Source organism: Anser anser, assembly GCF_964211835.1.
Source record: "Anser anser genome assembly, chromosome: 4".
Classification (NCBI taxonomy): domain Eukaryota; kingdom Metazoa; phylum Chordata; class Aves; order Anseriformes; family Anatidae; genus Anser; species Anser anser.
The window spans coordinates 65,143,119-65,156,794 of record NC_139724.1 but is presented as its reverse complement, the minus strand read 5'-3'; the positions used below and the strand labels follow the sequence as shown (position 1 = coordinate 65,156,794).

The following is a 13,676-nucleotide window of genomic DNA, read 5'->3' as shown; positions in this document are numbered from 1 at the left end:
TTGGTACTGAGTAGTCAAGAACAATTATAGGTGGAGTATTGCTGCCAAATGCTGTGTATCATTAAACTGTAGTCTTGGGAAAACATTTTGAGAGTCATTGTCCTCCCTAAGAAAGTAAGCATAGTTAAGTGAAACCAAATTCAAGAAATGATCTAGGAGACACGGTGGGCAGATTTATTTACCAACTTCTAGCAGATTTTTATTTATTTTTTTTTACACATTTGAAGATCCAAGCTGTAACATATATTCTTAATATAGATTATAGCAAAAGGCAAGAGTCAAACATTGAAGCTACCTGAGATTTTCAACAAGGATAATTAAAGGTGTTGACTTCCATCAAATGGGTGTATCAGACTAGCATAATGCTCTGGACCAGCTACTTTTTTGTAATTTGCATTGACAACCTTCAAGGTGAAGAATAATATAACTAGACAAATCAGATTACATTATGTGGTGCCTTCTTTCTCAGTTCCCTTAGATGCCTTCTTCCCCTTTTTAACAGTCTTCTTTATCTTTTCTCCCTTCGTTTTGCTCATGAAGTTCAAATGTTTGCATGCTTAAAAAAGGTAGTGCATTGTCCATATCAAACACTGTTATATGTATTGTTTCTTTCCTTAAGGGTGAGGTCGGGGCTGTACTGTCATTTAATACTCACCTGAGAATTCAACTTGAGTTCAATGGTTTGTGTATGTACAACATTCAGACTAGATTGAGTTTTAACCTTTGGTTGTTTTTCAGATCTGCATTAAGTTACTAACAACATCACGTGCTTTCAGTCCTTTGGTGACTTTTTTTCCATTGTACAGAATTGAAATAAAGGAATGCTAGATGAAAGCAAGGAAACAGCAGTGCTATTTGAAGGCTGTCTTCTTACCTGGATGAGTTAGACAATGCATTTGCTTCTTTACCCAGTGTAAGCAGTGTACTGCTTTATCCCAAGCACAACGTTCAGAAAAGATCGAGAATCATCACCCATCTATCTTTTTAGTCCTAATTGGGGAAGCAACAAGTTACTACTTACAGTATTATTTCTTAGTTTATGAACAGAAAGCACAGAGAACATTGCACATTCACTCCTCAAAATTAAGAATACACCTACATTATAGCCAACCTCCTTTAATTAAAAATGTCCTACTTAGGTAAGAAATGAAGAAAATTTCAGGCAGGTTTCTTGTCAACACACAATATTTGGGTGCATTTAGTTAATGACTTTTGTAATGGGGAAAATGTCACAATATTTACTGGAATATCAGAAAACTAATTTGACTTTCTAAAAGTGAGAAAGTAACCGAGAAACCTAATTCTAAAATTTATATGAACCCAGTCAAGGAATATAAGAAGATACCATTTGTGTGCCTCATTATGAGTTACTTTAAATCGAAATTAAAACAACTAGTCAGTAAATGGCAAATACTCAGCAAACACTGAGAAAATTAATTTAAAAATATACAGCTAGATCACAAAATTCAGCTTTCATTTATAATTAAAAAACTCTCAAATAACTTACAAAACATTATTTGTTATTTAAAATAAAAGAACCTGAAGGTGTTGAAATCAGTTTCTGAAAACATGGGAACAAGTCACGTCGTGAAAGATGAGGAAAATATTTAACACAAAAATTGCTGTTAACTCCAACTTTTGTACATTTGTTTCACAGAATCTTCAAACCCACAAATTCCTTTCACAGTGTTAACTATTTTTTTTCAGATAAAGCACCATATTTTAGAATACTTCTTAACATTTCTACAGGAATTCTTAAACTTTTATTTGCAAGAATTAATCATCCGTACCATGTCCATTGTTCAGATGCTTTGTTAATTAGGTTGTTGATTATGTAACAGTCTCCGTTCAGCTCCTGATCACTATCTATTCTTTAACAGATTAATAACATCTGAATCAGAGAAGCTCTGTGAACAGATCACAGAAAACATCTCAGCTCTACAAACACTGAACATGAGTGGTCCAGGTTAAGGTCAACAGTGAGTCAGGGACGGGAAGCTCTCATTTCAGCTCTTTGCACAATACCTACTCTGTAGGTAAACAGGAGTCTTCAGTTTACAACACTAATGCATCTTAACCTTTTCGAACACACATTTATTTAATTACTACATTTAAATCAAAGATATTTCATTTGAATAGCTTTTGCAAAGAGAATGCATGATTTCCTTTGTTTCTTATTTGAATCACTAGCATGAAAGTGAAGGCTGAGGTAATCATTTCTCAAAGGAAGTAAAACAAAGAAACCTCTATTTCATTGCTAAGAAAGCTGAGCTCAGAGGCTCCCATGATCTGTTAAATTCAAAATACTCAATTGATCTAAATGAAAAATAATTACTGTAGTCACTAAAGACTGTGATGTGGTTGATCCTTATGTAACACATGTTCTAAGAATAGGAAAAACAATTTCTTCTCACTATGTAAAATTCAGATGCAAATGAAAGCAGAAAACAAAACAAAACATTCCATCCTTGTATCTTTTAGGCTGAATGTACTCAAAAGTCAATGCAAAGTAATAAAGAATAACCAGAACCCTTCCTTTGCTCCTCGCTAGAGTCTCACTCATCTGTAAAACTGGTAATAGCACATTTAGGAAAACACATTGTCCAAATTACCATTAGCAGCCGCTTTGCTGACAAGTTAACACCTACAGGTAGATTATACAATGTAGTGTATCTACATACCAGGTTACATGAAAATAGAATCATAGAACAGCCCAGGTTGGAAGGGACCTCGAAAGATCAACAGGTCCAACCCTTTATGGGAAAAGGGAACCTAGATGAGATTATCCAGCACCTTGGCCAACTGCATTTTGAAAGTCTCTGCTGATGGGGATTTCACCACATAAGTGGGTTGCACTACACAAGCAGAGGTTGTTCCAGTGATTAATTGTTCTCACTGTTAAAAATAATAATAATTTCTTCTTTCAAGACAAAAATGTCTCCCAGCATAGCTTATACCCCTTTCCCCTCGCCTTCTCCATATTTCTCCTTGTGAAGGGAGTGCTTTCCTCCTTTTTGAAGCCAACTTCTTAGTACTGGAATACTGAAGTGAGGACCTCCCCAAGCCTTCTCTTTTCCTGGGCTCTTTGGTTATGTCAGCTCAGGTACAGGACTTGTCTTTTTAAAATATACGCCTTGAGTAGCTTAAGTAATGAAGCCTCAATTCCTTTATCACTGCAAATTATTGTCCACAATTCCCTCATCATAACTCCTGTGCCTTGTTTCACCCTTACATTGGGCAGGATGCAGCAGGTGCTGGAGCTAAGTGCATGCTGATGAGCTGTGCAATCATGCTGTTTCAACTGAATATACACAAAGAGCAAGTGTTACTCTTTGAATATACACAAAGAGCAAGTGTTACTCTTCTACTAGCAAAACACACAGATTAACCCAAATTTTCCATTATTCCAGCACCTACAACTCAAACCAAATATAAGAAAAAGTGTTAGCTAAATATATTGAAAAACTTGGTCATATGCACTTTTAGGGTTATCATTACAATAGTTACACCAATTTAAGTGTATTGAGTTGTAAGGCTGCTGTACTGAATTAGGCTATATTTGCAGAAGGCCTACTATTTCATCAAGACTTATCCTAGTTTTTTCATCCACTTCAAAAGGCACTTGATAAGGTCATTAGTTAATCAAGAGGTTTAGAAGTGCTTAAAAACAGTCAGAGCACGTCTACCTCATATACTATCTAGTTTCTACCTGGTAGTTTCTACCCTTGTGATGGCCTGAACTTTATAAAGGTTTACTGATAAAATATATATTTACTCACAGCCTACATGCCATTCTTTTTGCTTTTCCTGTTTTCTCAACATGAAGTAACAGACGTATCTGCAAAACTTCTATGTTGATGAAAGCCATGCAGCATGCAAGGAATGACTATGGTATGTGAAAACACGACATATTTCTCATACTCATTGTTTTCATGCAAAATACTCAGTTTACTTTCTAAAAGGAAAAGTATAATTGGGTAACAACATATATGTTTTGAACTTCAATTTATATACAGCTAGAATGACTATAAATCTGCTTTTGTTAAGTAAAACACATACCGAAATTATTATTTTTCAGTCTACCTCCTAAGAATCTGAACTTTTACTGAATAGAAAAAAATATTTCTATTTGACTCCTGTACTATTTAAATCACTGCTGTCATCGAGAGTATATGGGCTGCAAAATGTGAAGGTCAAAATATTTATATGCTACCCAGTCTCCCAGTTTTTCCCCTGTATTTCTTATTTTTTAGTTATTTTGAGAAAACAGGTCTGTACACTTGGATATTCGTCATAGGGTTCACTACTTTCAGTGGGGATTAGTGTCACTCTTGACACTATTAAGTTATAATATATTACTGGACTATTACCAGAGCCAGCATTTGCTATAGCTGTACTCGTGATAAAACACCTTTTTGTTCTCTAGACATAAGGCATGATTTTTATCAATTCCTTTAGGAATAAATAATAAGGAAGAAGTCTAATTTTATCAGGAGAGAATACAAGAAAGAAATCATCCAGATGAAACTGAAAGGCACTTATAGCTAGAACCTGAGGGATTATTTTTGGATGCACAACTCACTGCAATATTTTCTGCGTTTTTCTTTATCACTCTTAACTTCAATCCTGAAGACCAGCAAACAAAACGTGCAAGAAAGCTCTCATTTCGAGAGGGCAAATACTCTAAGAGTGCATTTGAAAATGGATCCAGATTTAAAGCTGGAGTTGGAGCTAATAATAAAGTTGGAGTTAATATTTTCCAGGCTGTGCCTACAGTGAGATGGATGGATGGATGGATGGATGGATAAGCAAAGAGCTGCTACAGCTCGGTGCGACTTGATGTTGTTACAGAACCATCCCGGGAGCCTCCCTCTCGGCCTGGCGGTGCCATTACACGACGGCTCTGTGAGGTGAAGGGCACACACGTTGCTCCTCGCTAGCAGCCGCCATTAACTGACTGCCTGCCCCCCCACCGCCCACCCGCTGCACCCACGCGCCGCCGCAGCGGGCACTAACAGCTGTTTCCCGACACGGAGCGCTGACAGCTTCTTCGGCTACGTTTATGGCCGCCTAAAATGGCTTCCCCCTCTGAGAAGAGCAGCCCGGGCCGCCCTTTCCGCTCGCAAATGCAGCGCTGCCACCGCCCTTCCTTTCCCGCCCCGCCGCCGCTGCCGGGGCTGCCCAAGATGGAGGCGGGCGGGGAGCGAGGGGACCCGCTGCCCAGGCTCCGGCGCCATTTGCGGCAAGGGGCAGAGCCCCGCGCCCTGCCGCTGCAGCCGCCGCTCCGGGGCGGCGGGACGGCCGGTGGGTGCTGCCGGGACGGGCTGGGGCTGCGGTACCCGCCCTCGGGGGAGCAGGGGGAAGGGGACGGGCGCTGCTGGAAGCCCTCAGGAGCGAGGGGGCTGTGCCATCGCCCCCCCGGCCGCTGAGGTGCACGCTCGGCGTGAGGGGGAAGCGGGCGGTGCCATGGCGCAGCTGGGGCGAGAGGGGGCTGAGCTGCGGCCAGCCTCGTCTCTGGAGTTGGGGAAGAAGCTCAGCGAAAAATAAATAAATAAATAAATAAAACAAAAATAGATGGGTGGTTGTAAGCTCCAGCAAAGCCGTTCGTACGTTCAGCTGGTGGCAACGCATCTACAATGATGCAGAGCTAGCATAGCTTATGTTTCTGAAGGCACATAAAGCACCAATAACTTTTAATGATAAATTAACTTCAAAGTATGAAACATCAAATACACCTGTACCTCACAGATACCTCTGTTTCACTTTTTTTTTTTTTTAAAGTATGTGACTATTGAGTATTGTAGTTTTTTACTGTCGGGCACAAAAATACACTTCCAAATTTGTTTGCTCTGTTGTTCATAAGTAGTTAAATATGCCTTTCCTAACCTTGTCAGCTGTTAATTTCCCAAAAAAAGGTATGCAGACAAAGTGTGCTGGTTGTTATTGCTTTGTGGTTGTTTTTTTTTTTTTTTAATCAGAGGGCACCTTGCTTAAACTCTTACTTCAGTAAATGTACAGAGCTTTTTAGAACGCTTCCTCTCCAGTACAAAATGTATTATACTGAGTATAATCATCTCCAAATATTAAATAATTAAAAAGATAAGCATAGTGTTTCATTTAAGTATAATCATACTGCATTTAATGGCTGGCTTTAGTGATACAATTATGTTCATATTTACAGAAGAGTGTGCAGCTGTAGAGAAGAAGAAGAAGCCTTCTCCTAGACTGAATATTCATTCTGCATTCTGGATTTTGGCTTCAATTGCTGTGACATATTACTTTGACTTTTTAAAATCTGTTAAGGAAGCTATTCAAGCAGATAGGTAAGATACCTTTTCTTGCAAAGAAATGTTGCATTTTCATCTTACAATTGTATTCAGATAGTTATATCTGAACTTTGTGTTTTAAATCTTGGATAAACAAGATCTACAATAGGAATAGAGAGAGCTGGGACTGTTCAGCCTGGAGAAGAGAAGGCCGGGGGAGGATTTCATCAATGTGTACAAATACCTGAAGGCATGGGGCAAAGAAGATGGAGCCAAGCTCTTTTCAGTGGTGCCCAGTTGAGCGCAAACTGAAATATGAGAGGTTTCATCAGATCATCATTCTTTATTTTAAGGGTGGCTGAGCACTGGAACAGGCTGCCCAGTTGTGGAGTCTCCATCCTTGGAAGTACTCAAAAGCTGCCTGGATATGGTCCTGGGCAACCTGCTGTAGGCGGCCTTGCTTGAGTATGGGGGCTAAACCAGATGACCCCCGAGTCATTATTATTAAATTTGGGTAAATATCATGCTTAAATGTAAGATTTCAAGAAAAATAAATCTTTTGTTAAAACTTTTTTCTTCAGGATCTACTGAGCCATCTGTGTATGTGTAAAATTTGTTCTAATAGCAAGATGTTTTAATACTGTACCTTCAAAATTATTCTCAAGTACAAGGAATCGCTGCATATTCTAATGAAAGTGTTGGAGTTTTGACTTTCAAAAAAGCTGAAATTAATCTTAAAACATCAGTGAAGTTTTGTGTGTTTTTTTTCCCTCTTGTTCTCTAGACTTCTTTGAGTAGACTAGGAAATAAACGAAATTATTTCTGTGAAATAATTCTATATTTTTTTTTCTATTCTATTTATTTTCCATGAAATTATTCTCAGTGGGATTGATAGATGTTAAACATTTCGGATAACTTCACCTGGAGGTGCCTTTTGAACTTTGTCATTATTGTATCAATATATGGAGGCTGAACAGGGCCTAAGCTCTATGCTGTGAGCTTCTCTGAAACTACTTTTCCAGGTTTGTCTTTCCCATCTTTATCTGGAGGTATGTCCCCAGATAGGCTCAAAAGTGCACCATTCTAAATAATCACCTACTTTTTTTTATTGTGAATCTGAAATCCTGGATTTCCCTGTGGTTTTGTTCAGTATCTTAAAGTTTTTTTTCATGATTTTTTCTGTTAAAGTTAAGAGTTCATAAACTCGAAAGCTTATTAAAAGCTTTCTACAACACTTCTGCTACACAAAAATTGGTAAAGTCAACCTTACAGTAAGAAGCACAGTTACCATAGACCCTAATTTATTTCATTACTTATGAAGTGTTTTTAGCGTGTTAGTATAGAAGATCACTGTGACAAGGTCTGCTGCATTGCATTTCCAAAATATTTGAGGGAAAAATAAATGACAGGAATGATGCATTGATGCATTTGAATCAAACTGTAGTAGCTAAGTGTTTTGTAAAAGTAATTTAAGAAACACAATAAAGGCTAATGTGTATAATTAACAAGTATTGTCTGTTCTGTTTCTAGCCTAGAATGAAGATTAATATGTGAACTGAAATGTGACCGTACTTAACGTGCTTTTTTTTTCCCCCTTGCACAGTTGGTGGTTTGTCACTGGCAGTTGCTTATTGGCTACTTGTTTATCTGTTGCCTTTTACTGCATAATATATCTTGAGTGGTATCGTGGAATTGAGGACTACGATGTGCGGTATCCCATACTGATACCTATCTCAACAACCACTTTTATTGCAGCAGCGATTTGGTAAGTTGAAACACATATATACAAACTTCTGCTAAAACTGTACAGGTCTAACTGTGTAAACGCTGCTGCTTATAAAATGAGCCCATTCCTCTAATTCTACTGAATGTACTGGTGACAGTACTAGTTCCACTCTGCATGATTTCTTCTGCCTTCAAAATTTGTTCATGAGACAAGATTTGTAGCAGTTGAAGCTGTGTAGTAAGTATACTTTTAGATGTACTGTGTCTTTTCTATATTGTGAGGTTTAAAACTTTAAAGGTATATTCTGTAGTAGAGAAAATTTTACCTGATCAGTTCCTAATGCATAGTTGTTCATTATCAAACACAGTATGTATAAATAGCAAGTATACAGAAACTCATTCTTATATGAGATTTAAGAGTTTCTGTCTTGTCAGAGAATGGTACGTTTAGTAAGAGATGATTTGTTTATGAGATGAGTCAGAATTGAGCAAATGTGCATGTGAGTGAAAAAGTATTTGTGTGCAAGTATATTTGCTCTCTGTATGAAAGCTGGTTGTCCCTTTCAGTGTAGGTGCTGTGTCTGAATAACGCCAGTATTTGTTGCAGTGCTGGGGGTGGGGTGGTGGTGGAAGAAAGACTGAAAAAGATAAATGTTCCCTATAGTTTAGAGTTAGTCATATCCATAATCCTCGTAAATCAGTTCTAAAAGAAATCGTCCCCCCCCACCACCTTCTATGTAGTTAATTCATTCTCAGCTCTAATTAGCTGTAACTATAAGTTGTTGTTTTTTTCCCAGCTTCTATGCATGCCTGTGGGAAAAATCAAAGAGTATTTCATTTTCAGATGGTTCATACATAGAGATTCTGAAAGTAAAAAGTATCTTTACTCTTGATGGGTCTGAGTGGCTTTGCTCAGTGTAAAACAAATCTGCAGCAGTTACTGGTGTTCTAGGATGAGTTGTCAGTAAATAAGCAGAGAACTAAACTATCGATTTAGTGTTTTTTTTTTTTCTTTCAAGTTGTAAAGAAACAAGTATTTTTCCAGGTTGCGTTGTTTAAATTTCGTTTCTTCTTGTGCTATGATTTATTTGCTTGCCTGGTATTTCCACATGACAACTGAACTTTTATCTAAAGCTTTCTTCTTTTTTTTTTTTTTTTCCCAGTTTCAACGTTGCCTTATGGCCTGTTTGGTCGTTTATGACACCTTTGTTGCTCTTCATTCAGTTTATGGGTGTTGTGATGCTTGTGTCACTCCTGGGATAAGTCCTGCAGGTAAATAATAGAATTGTTTAGTACATAAAAGTATTTATCTTGTTGCATAAGCTGCTTTGTTATACAAACAGTTCAAGGATTCCTACTCTGCATGCTTTTAGGATATTGATATTTTGTTGCAAATGGAGTTACTGTATAATACGCATGAATCTTAAAGGGAAGAATATCCTTTTCCTCTTCCCAAAGATTCAGTTCTAGTCAGTGAAAAGAAGAAATAAGTCAGAGTGGATGGCTTTGAGGAGTATAAGCCAAATATCTGCAGCTTTTACCCAGACCTTCCTTCTTAGGGAAGTTGCCTGACATATAGTAAAGGGGAGAAGCTGTAAGGGTCCATATGCAACAGTCTTCTCTTTCCTTCTCCCTCCTCCCCTCTACCTCTGAATTAAAATTCTTTATTATCTTTAAGTATGCTGCTTTCATTTTCTGTGGTGAACAGTCCACTTGGATATTCCTAAAAAGCAACCTTTTTAAGGGAAAAACTGTTATTTTCTTGACTTGAAAAATTCATTCCCATTACCTGTCACATTGAAAAGGGGTTCTCACATTTTTGTTAGGATATGCTATTCAAATGAATCCCGTGAAATTGAAAATTAAATACAGCTCAGTAATGGGGTAAGAGATGTCCCCTGATCACTGGTGTCTGCATCATCCAGTGAAGTGACTCCTTCAGCAGGTTGTTTGCTGTACTTGCTCACAAGGGAATGTGAGGAAGTCTCTATTTGCTTGCTGTCACAAATCTGTTTGAGTAAAGAAGTCCCTCAGCATTTTCATGAGTGAGGCAAGAGGAATGGGACAGTGCTGGATTTTGAGTATAGCCTCTTGTAGTGCCAGAATTGTAGGGAAAAAATATTTAACAGCTTGGTCAGCCACATACACACAGCTTTTACTTGAATAGATGAACTGAAACTAGTCATACACCTTTTCACCAATTCCTCGATATCAAGAAAACTTTTTTTTTAAGGAGCTAATTAACTTATCATACCCTGTCTGTGGACTTCTGAAAAATACAGTACTTACTTCAGAACCTCTTTAATTTAAAAGCTTGAGTTGCGTCTGCTAGTGCAGAATTCCTCAATGCATGTTTGTTCCTTCTGTCACTAGCAACGTTCTATTTGAGCACTGGAAAGGTGGAGAAAGGATGTGCTGTGGTCTGGTAGAGCTTTGCTTTTATTAATAGACTAAAAGAACCATTCTGCATTAATTTGTACTTGGAGATAGAAAGTAAGAAGTACTAGCTAAATGCAGATATTCTGAACAGCTGAACCTTGTGAAGAAAACAATTTGTCTGTATGAACAGCCAAGTAAATTCTGTTGCACTGTAAATTATTACTTGGTGATGCAAAGTCATCCAACTAATGAATATCAATTTATACAAGATACGGTTTGTGCAGTATATATAGCCTTACAGTATTTCTTATGTCGGATTTGTTTTTTCTTCTCTTTCAGCTTTATGTGAAGGACTCCAGTTACAGTTACCCTGCAGAGTGGGTGTTGTTTTAGTTACATTCCAGTCTTTTCATTATTTAACTACCTGATTTATAAATCAAATGGACATAAACCCATTGTTCAGCCAGAACAGGCTGCAAAAAAGCAACTGATTGGTGAATAATTGAAAGATATATAGGTTTTATCTCTCTTAGTAATATAAAGCACTTCATTTGTGATGTAGCCTGTTTTATAAAGGTTTTATTCGCAGTTCAATACTAAGCAGATGGGTAATAGGTCAGTTATATGGTTTTAAATCCTATCTGGGGACTCCAGATTTCACCTAGCCCAACTTCCTTCTTAAAGCAGGTTGATTGGTTTGAAAATAATTGATACCTAAATTCAAGTGTTGTGTTTTTTTTAATATGTTATTTTTACATTTCAAGTGGTAGCTAAAATACTGATATTTGGAATCTCTTTGAACGTCTAAACTTTAACATTTGACAACATGGGAGACACTTCTTGGTCCGTTAAATTTGTAATGATACACGTGTTGTCATGGAGGAAATATTTAGTTAATCTAACCTCTTGACTTCAGATCTGTTAGTATTTGAAAAAAGATATGTATCTGGTTAAGGGCCTAGAAAGCTGGTTGAAATTTCCATCACTGATAATCTGCTAGTGCCAATAGTGAAATAAACAAATTGCACTTGTACTGACATAATTTGTCCACAGCCAAAAACAGGAGATGAAGCTGTGAATAACCAGCAACAGAATGAACAATAGTAACACTACACAAGAACTGAAGAGCACAAAGTAAAATATTTTGATGTATATACTGTTTTCCAATGTTCAGGATGCTTTTCTTCCAAAAATTAACTTTCTGTTCTTAACAATGCCTGTTAATGAAATTGCCATTTTTCTTCCTCAGCAATAGAGGTTGATATTAAATTAAATGTCATTAGCCATACACAGCTGGGAAAATAACATTGTCCATTTGTTCACCTTGTTTGAGATACTTAAATAACAAGAAACCTGGGCACCATCTAGTTGCTAGACCATTTTATATAGGTCATTGTGTTAAATTCTTTTTTGGAAGGTAGGAGAAAGTAGAAGCTGGTTATTGAAACTTGTTTAAATTTACTCTTGTTGCTTGGAGTCCAGACTGTTCGAGGAGACTGCTGTTCATTCTGACTTTCAGATTCACACAATTGCTGAATACACACTACGTGAAACGTTCAGTAATGAAAAAGGCATTGGCTGAAGCTACTGCAGTTCCATTGAAGAAAAAACTTGCTGGCAGTAGGCAGTGTAAAGGATCAGTCAAACCAAAGTAAAATACATCTAACACTACTGCTAAGGAGTTTGTAGAGGAAGTCAATAGTTTGATTTTTTTTTAATGTAAAATTTGAGTTTACAAAAAACAGTGGTACTTTGCATTTAGAAGTGATACTTTGCATTTGCTTATCTTAAGGTCTTCATCTTTTAACAAACTTAAACAATTTTATGTCTGCATAGATGTACATTGACTGATTTTGTTTATTATTTAAATGCACTTTTGCTCAGGGATGGTAATTATCACTTTATTTTTATTTATCAACTGTATAAATGCTCTAGGTGCTTTAAGTTGACCCTGTACTCTTGAAATAATTTTAATGTTTGCTACATGTTTCCTGAAATTTACTCTTCTGGACTTCTTAATAAACTTTTATACAAAGTGATCAATCGTTGTTCAGTACTTAATTATTTAAACATCTAACTTCACTGTTCTTGGGACTGTCAGCCCATCAATTTGTCAATTCATTTTGTCTTTCATGACCTCTCAGCTGGCTTAATTGGCAGTGTAATACTGTTCAGTATGACTTGGAAGAGCTATTTACCCTGTCTTTTTCTGAAAATCCCAGGTAGATACAGTTTATTTCATAAAAGTCCTGCAGAGTCTTTTGGTAACACTTACAGGTATCAAATGCAATACTCATTCCCTTGTATGCTCAAAAGCAAGTAGGGGTGAGCCTGGTAAGAATGTAAAACAATCTTTGCTGTAATTAACAACCTGACAAAATCTTGCTGCTGCTTCCAGTTGTGTGAACTCCTTGCTTTCATTATTTTCCTTCTACCAATTAAAGTGTTTAGGGCAAGAGATTAGAAAGATATCTTAATAGTTTCCTGAAAATAATTACTAGGTTGTCAAAATCCCTACTTGAATATGTTGTCTGGCTTCAGACTACTGCAGATATTTTCTGTATCTATTTACATTAATTTCATTTGAGGATGAGAATCTGTGCCAACACCAAAGAGCTTTTCTTCATGGTGACAAGCGTCTTTTAGAATCACCTTAAAATAAAAATAAAAAAGCCTAGACGGTGAAGATTATTTATCACAGTTATGCATAGAAGCTCTGTTAAATGAAAACATCTTCCTTAGTTGTTCTTTAAGGCTAACAATTAGATAAGATAAAAGTAGAACTTAGCATTTCCGTAAGCTTTACAAGTGATGGATGTAGTTTTGGGCTAGAGGTGACTGAAGGCTTAACTGTTCGTCTGTTACCAGAAATGTCCTTTGTTACTTTTGTACTTTGGCTTCAGAAGAGAAAAAGCTTAAATCCTCAGTAAGTTCTGCATGTGGAAGTAGTGTAAGATCGATACCGTCTCTTCATTTCTTCCCTTTTTTTTTTCCAAGTAGCTGAATTAGTGGTTTAATTTCATGTGAGGCATAGGTCATACAGTTAAAAAACAAAAGAAACAATGCTTTGTATATTTGATATGCTACCAGCAGATGTAAGGTAAAAATGTAAGACCTGCCTGGCCAGAACAAGGACCAGTCTATCGTCGTATTTGGCCTCCAACCATGGCTAGGTACATGAATACCTAGGATTAAGAGAATTTGTGCTGTACGCAACCAAAATGCCATTTAAAATATTTTCTGTTTTACACTGGGATAAATTCCTGTCAACCCTCATAGGCAACCGACTGGGGCTCCAGACCTTGA

The 13,676-nt window shown here is 37.1% G+C and overlaps 1 protein-coding gene across 1 annotated transcript; it reads left to right on the top strand.

Moving 5' to 3' along the window:
* Positions 1-5,060: 5,060 nt before the first annotated feature.
* TMEM128 (transmembrane protein 128) lies at positions 5,061-12,407 on the top strand. The gene is made up of 5 exons (XM_083834119.1): positions 5,061-5,304; positions 6,182-6,323; positions 7,870-8,031; positions 9,155-9,263; positions 10,710-12,407. Exons 1-4 carry the CDS (start codon positions 5,076-5,078, stop codon positions 9,252-9,254), a joined length of 633 nt encoding a protein of 210 aa, XP_083690245.1. The 5' UTR covers positions 5,061-5,075; the 3' UTR covers positions 9,255-9,263; positions 10,710-12,407.
* The last annotated feature ends 1,269 nt before the right edge of the window (positions 12,408-13,676 follow it).

Excerpts from the sequence above, each read along its gene's own strand:
- TMEM128 (XM_083834119.1), top strand. The coding sequence starts at position 5,076 with ATGGCTTCCCCCTCTGAGAAGAGCAGCCCGGGCCGCCCTTTCCGCTCG. Across the intron at positions 5,305-6,181 it reads CCGGGGCGGCGGGACGGCCG|AAGAGTGTGCAGCTGTAGAG; the intron begins GTGGGTGCTGCC and ends TCATATTTACAG. Across the intron at positions 6,324-7,869 it reads GAAGCTATTCAAGCAGATAG|TTGGTGGTTTGTCACTGGCA; the intron begins GTAAGATACCTT and ends CCCCTTGCACAG.